Consider the following 6,000-nt stretch of genomic DNA (forward strand, 5'->3'; position numbering starts at 1 on the left):
TGAGGGCTAGGTAGATGCTCTGGTTAACTTGCTTACAAAGTCTGCTGGCCTGAGTTTAATTCCCCAGCCACCCACATAAAGCCAGATAGGCATAGGTTTGCAGTAACAAGAGATCCTGACACACCCATGCATACATATACACATGTGTGCAAATAAATAAATTTAAACAATTAAATATTTTATTTTTATTTGCAAAAGAGGCAGAGAGAGAATGAGAATGAGAATGGGTATGCCAGGGCCTCCAGCCACTGCAAGTAAATTCCAGACACATGTGCCTCCTTGTACATCTGGCTTACGTGGGTCCTGAGGAATCTACCTTGGGTCCTTTGGCTTTGCAGGCAAAGTACCTTAACCACTAAGCCCTGTCTCCAGCCCAAATTTAAAACAACTTTTAATGGAAGAAACCTTCTATCACCCTTACCTTATCATCCCCTTAATGAAGAAGAGACTCCTGAAGTCAAGTTCCAAACATGACCACAGGAGGCATTTTCCTTTTCATATGACTACTGCCCATCAGCCTTTTGGGCTCCAGGATGTGGCCTTAATCATCTGCAGGACAGTGCTGTTATGGAGTGGACCTGGGCTGTCTTGGAGCTGTGGCACCCAGCCTGGCTACAGTCACTTAGTGCTTGACCTCAAATAGGACAGTTGGTATAGTGACTTGTGTGATATTCAGGAATGAAGAACAGACATTGCTAGAGGAGACAGATGTGAAAGATGGTAGGAGACACAGTTAGTCCTCCTTGCTTAGAGAAAATGGCATTAGCTCAAAACCTTGACCCAAAAAGAATAGGCAGTGCTGCAGTGTTGGTCTCAGTGCTATTATCGTGGATAAGTCTATGGCCATACCACCCTGCATATGTCTGATCTCATATGTAATCCTGGAGAAAGCCCAGTGTGTAGGGCTTGCTACTCCAAGTGTTTCCCCACGTGCTGTGTTCTAAGGAACTTTAAAAAAAAAAACAAAAAAAAAACTTCATATTTATTTACTTGTTTGAGAGAGAAAGAGGCAGACAGAGAGAGGGGGAGGGAAATAATGGGCCCATCAGGTCCTCCAGCCACTGCAAATGAACTCCAGACACAGTGTACCACCTTGTACATCTGGCTTACATGGGTCCTGAGGAAGTGAACTGAAGTCCTTTGGCTTTGCAGGCAAATGTCTTAACTGCTAAGCCATTGCTCCAGCCCTCTTAGGGACATTTATATGATACTCTGACTTCTCACCTCTCATTACATGAAAGCATTTCTAGAATTCAAAAACAAAGGAAAGCACAGGGATTTGGCTCAGCGGATAAAGCGCTTGCGACATGTTGCAGTCAGGTTTGCATTACTGGCATAAATCACCCAACCAAGAGCAGCTTGTGCGAAAGAAGGTTTATTTTGGTTTACAGACTGGAGGGGAAGCTCCATGGTGGCAGGGCGAAATGGTGTCATGAATAGAGGGTGGATGTCACCTCCTGGCCAACAACAGATGGATCACAGCAACAGGAGAGTATGCCAAACACTGGCAAGGGGAAACTGGCTATAATACCCATAAACCTGCCCCCAACAATACACTGTCTCTAGGATGTGTTAATTCCCAAATCTCCATCAGCTGGGAACCTAGCATTCAGAACACCTAAGTATATGGGAGACACCTGAATCAAACCACCACACCACATAAGCAGTAGAGTTTGGATCTCCAGCATCCATGTAAATGCCAAGTGGGCATAGCAGTCTGCCTATAATCACAGCACTTGGGAGGCAGAGACAGGAACCCTGGGCAAGCTAGAAAACTAGACAGGCTAAATTGGTGAGCCCTGGGTTGAAGTAAGTGGCCCTGCCTCCATACGTAAGATAGAGAGTTTGAATGACAACAAACATCAACCTGTGGCCTCCATATGAACCTGTACATGTGAACATGCTCAGTACATACTACCCAATGTCAAAAAATCTGTGTGTTGTAGCATGTCCTTGTATTCCCAGCATTTTGGAGGTAGAGGCAAGAGGATCAGGAGGTCAAGGCCAGCTGAGCTATGTAGTATGTCCTGGTTTCAGAAACAAAAAAAATAAGGGAACTGGGCATGGTGGCACATGCCTTTAATCCCAGCATGTGGGAGGCAGAGGTAGGAGGATTGCCATGAGTTTGAGGCCACCCTGAGACTACATAGTGAATTCCAGGTCAGCCTGGGTTAGTGGAAACCCTACCTAAAAAACGGGAGGAGAGAGGAGGGAAGGAAATGGGAAGGGGAAGGAGGGGAAATGAAAAAGGGGAAAGGGATGATTGTGGCCGAAAAAAAAAAAGAAAGAAAGAAAGGGGAAAGGGATGACTATGGCCAAAAAAATAAATAAGGAAGGAATAGGAAAGGGATGACTGTGGTTGAGATGAAGCTGAGTGGCAATCAAATAGCCCACACTGCTCAGCTTCCTGGCTTGCTTTCTAGCACTTGTCTGAGCATGTGGATACTCCGCAGCTGGCTTCTGGCTTTGAGGCCACCATCAACAACTTTGACAAGAATTTTTCTGCCCATCTGCTTGATTTGCTGGCTCGGTTGAGCGTCTACAGCACCAGTGATTGTGAACACGGCATGGCCAGTGTCATCTCCAGGTGAGTGTCACCCATTCTGACTCTAAAGCCTAGCCTGCTACCTGCCTTCCCCATAACCTTTCTCCTCACAGCCCCCAGTAGGACACTGCTCTGTCCTGGCCAAGGGCAATAGAAGAAGGCTGGCTAGAGATCCTCAAGTGTTTGCTCATCTGGGATAGGATGAGAGAGAGGTCCTAGCTTTAGCCATGAAGGGGTACTGTCCTTGCACTGCTCTTAGAAAAGTACCCATTTGTATGTTGGGATCATGTAGTGCCCTAAGGTACCCTTGGGCTTCCATTGCCTCAGGATGCTGGGAGTTCCAATATTTAGGGGTAGAGAGAAGAGAGGTGTGCATGTACACCAGTGGCTGGGCCCCTGAAACAACTACTTGTGCCTGTCACTTCTTAGGAGCTATGTCATCTGGATTTTAGCTTCACATGTTTTCAAGTCTATTTCCATATCACATGGAGTGATGAGGCCTATATGAGCCAAGATCTGTCTGTGCACATTCTCTACCTCAAAGAGACTTTGGGTTGTCTGTCATCATGGCCAGCCTGGGCTATGTTCTGCCCTATCCTGGAGTCCTCCCAACTCTTCTTTCCCTCTTCCATAGGCTGGATTTCAATGGCTTCTATGCAGAGCGCCTGGAGCGTCTGTCTGCAGAGAGGAGTCAAAAGATCGCCCAAGTCCCTGTCCCACGGGGGCCTCCAGCATCCACACCCAGGGTGGCTGTCACTGCACAGTGACCCCTGGCTGCATGGAGAAGAGATGGGAGCCAATAGTGCTGTAGTTCAGATGAGCACAGGATTTTTAAATCACATTTTTCTGGAACCAATGTTACAACTTAAATATAGTCTGTTAACATCTTGGCTATGTGTCGTCTTCTCAAGGTGCTAGGTTTCCAGGGTGAGGACTTTCTGGACTTAACTCTTTGCTTCTAAAATCGAATGCGTGCTCTCTTGCTTGCTCTCTATCATGTGTGTGCGCGTGTGTGTGTGTGCACACATGCGCACGTACCCATGTGCACACCTATGTATACTTTTGGCCTTACAGACAAATAAAATAGTGCATTTTTGCAAGAAATGATATTTCAGAGGTGCCATGTACAGGGGTGAGCCTCAGTGCTGTATTTGTGTCAGGCACCAGGGGGCAGCATTGTTCCTTGCTGTGAAGAAATTCACCTCAGGCACCTAGCTCACCAAGTCCTCAATTCCCCCTACACAGTCTTCCCCCCACCACACATGCACTCATCTAGGGTGTGCCTAGTGAGAAGTAGCTTTGGGGACAGGCTGTGCTGCAAGCTCGGAGCTCCCACTCCTGTCCCCACCAAGGCCAGATGCCCTAGGCTCTCTTGGCCTTGCCTTAAAACTAATAAATCGTGTTGTGGCAGCCTGGCCTTCCTCTGGCTTTCTGCTCCAGACCTGAAGTGAACAATACATCTATTCCTGACATGACATTACTCAGCCACAGCAGTCTTCTTTAATCATACTTTGAGCAGAGCTTCCGCTTTCTACTGAATAGTTACTTTTCAAAATCAAATTGTAAACATCTGCTCAGATGAGCTTGAGCCTGGAAGGATTAAGAACCATAGACAGAGTTCTTGACTACTGGCTTTATGTAGATGATAGGGGGATGTGGGATAGGAAACCTCAGCCACTGCTTACTTGCAGAGGGGATCCAGCGGAGGCCTCTTCAGACACATAGTTCTCTAGCCACACACTGCTTCTGCCCTACAGCATGTATAGGCTTGATTGAGTAAACATGTCCATCTGCCAACACCATGTCACAGTATATGCCCTACTGAGCAGAGTAGATTGATGGCCTGCATCCAGATACCTTGTTTTCCTGGCCTTCCTGCTGCAGCTCTAGGGTTTGCAGTAGCCAAGGTGTGGGGAAAGCTTCATGGTGGTGGCCCAGCTTCCAAACCCTCCACTGCACCTGCTGGGTGAAGTTGGCAATGAGTCAGGTCTCCTGTAGGATGGGGTGGGCACCCACCATTTCCAAAGAATTATGTCAGTACTAGACATGTTGGCCCCACTAGGTCCTGGCTTTTCACTAAATCCCTGCTCTTCAGCTTCACCTGCATCGCCATGGCTAACTTACAAGAAGTAGTGCACACTGGCAGCAGCTTTGGCTTTGCCTTGGATGTACTTGATGATGTGTTGCCTTGAATCTGCACTGCCTCCTAACTGGCAATGTGGGGAAAAGGAAGAGAAGCAAAATTATATAGTTGTTTAATGTCCTGTGCAAGCAGAGGTGAGCCTTACCCAGGAGCCTACTCACTGCCTCCCTGTTGTCCAAGGTCTGCTCCAGCCCTGGGCACCATGGGCTGATGGCCCAAGCAACAGGTCACCTGTGAGATGCCTGAACTCTGCTGCATTTCTGACCTAAGTGTTGGGATGGAGGGTGACAGTGCATTTTTGACCCTGCTGAGACCCTTCAGTACAATCCTCAGAGCACAGTCCAAGATTCTAGCCTAGCCCTGTCAATCTCCTCTCCTGAAACCACCAGTAGGAGGTTGAACTGCCAGGCCTTGCTGAGGGTCTAGGGAAGCCTCCTTCCTCTGTAAGCTACCTCAGGTGTGGTAGGTCTGGGAAGGCTATGAGGTCTACCCACACTGTGTTCACAAGGCAGTGACAGTGGGGGACATTGACACAAAGGGCAAACAGGTTTGGCTGCAGCCCCAGGTATCTTAGGTTCCCAAGGGTAACAGACCCACCTGGAGAAACTGGGAACCAGGCCATGTTGGTGATGTTGCAAGCTCTGGTTCAGTCCCATTCTTCAGGGTGGTTTGGGTAGAAACCAGGGTTATATGAGGAACCTGTCCCATAGGGACCACAGCAGGTTAACCGAGTTGGGTGGTCAGCCAGCCTGCTTGCTTGCCTGTTACCTAGACCAGGTCACCTCCCTGATTGGTCTCCCATCTCTCCTCCCCCGCCACACACAGGATGGACCTGTCCATGTTGCCACTTCTTATCTGCCTTAGGCTTTCTGTTTCCCAGGAAATGAAAGTCCCCACTTCCTAAAAGGCACATAGCTTCTCACAAGTCAGTTCCCCTCCAAAAGACTTTCAGACTGAATCCTTTCCAAGGGCTCTGGCATAACTGGAAGGTGAGGCTTTGGTTTCCCCACCAGAACTGGGGGAATACCAGAATTTTAGAGTTGTTCAATTTGGTTAGTTCACCTCCTCTAGTCCCTATTAATTTGGCCCATAATTATGACGGACAAGGTGTTTGTTACAGGGTTACCAGAAGGCCACCCAGGAAAGGGCTCCAGAGTGCCTGGCTATATTGGAAGCCTAGTGGCCTAGATCAGTGGGTGGGGTGCCCATCTCCAGGTACACGCCCTGTCCCACCCTACAGCCCTGCAATTGGCCAGCTCTGCTCTGTGGGCGGGGCATATAGAAAGAAGTACTAGCCCAGCTGTGGAGACTT

General features: G+C 48.4%; 1 protein-coding gene across 2 annotated transcripts in view; it reads left to right on the forward strand.

The window, feature by feature from the left end:
* Positions 1–3,435, forward strand: part of Tubgcp2 (tubulin gamma complex associated protein 2) — a 37,562-nt gene extending 34,127 nt beyond the window's left edge. For both annotated transcript variants that reach the window (XM_045151147.1, XM_045151150.1), the window contains exons 17-18: positions 2,424–2,587; positions 3,180–3,435. In XM_045151147.1, coding sequence (XP_045007082.1) covers positions 2,424–2,587; positions 3,180–3,312 — 297 coding nt within the window. In that variant the 3' untranslated portion in view covers positions 3,313–3,435. The remainder of the gene's footprint in view (positions 1–2,423; positions 2,588–3,179) is intronic.
* Positions 3,436–6,000: the final 2,565 nt, after the last annotated feature.

This window comes from Jaculus jaculus, chromosome 1 (genome assembly GCF_020740685.1).
Source record: "Jaculus jaculus isolate mJacJac1 chromosome 1, mJacJac1.mat.Y.cur, whole genome shotgun sequence".
NCBI classification, from domain to species: Eukaryota; Metazoa; Chordata; class Mammalia; order Rodentia; family Dipodidae; genus Jaculus; species Jaculus jaculus.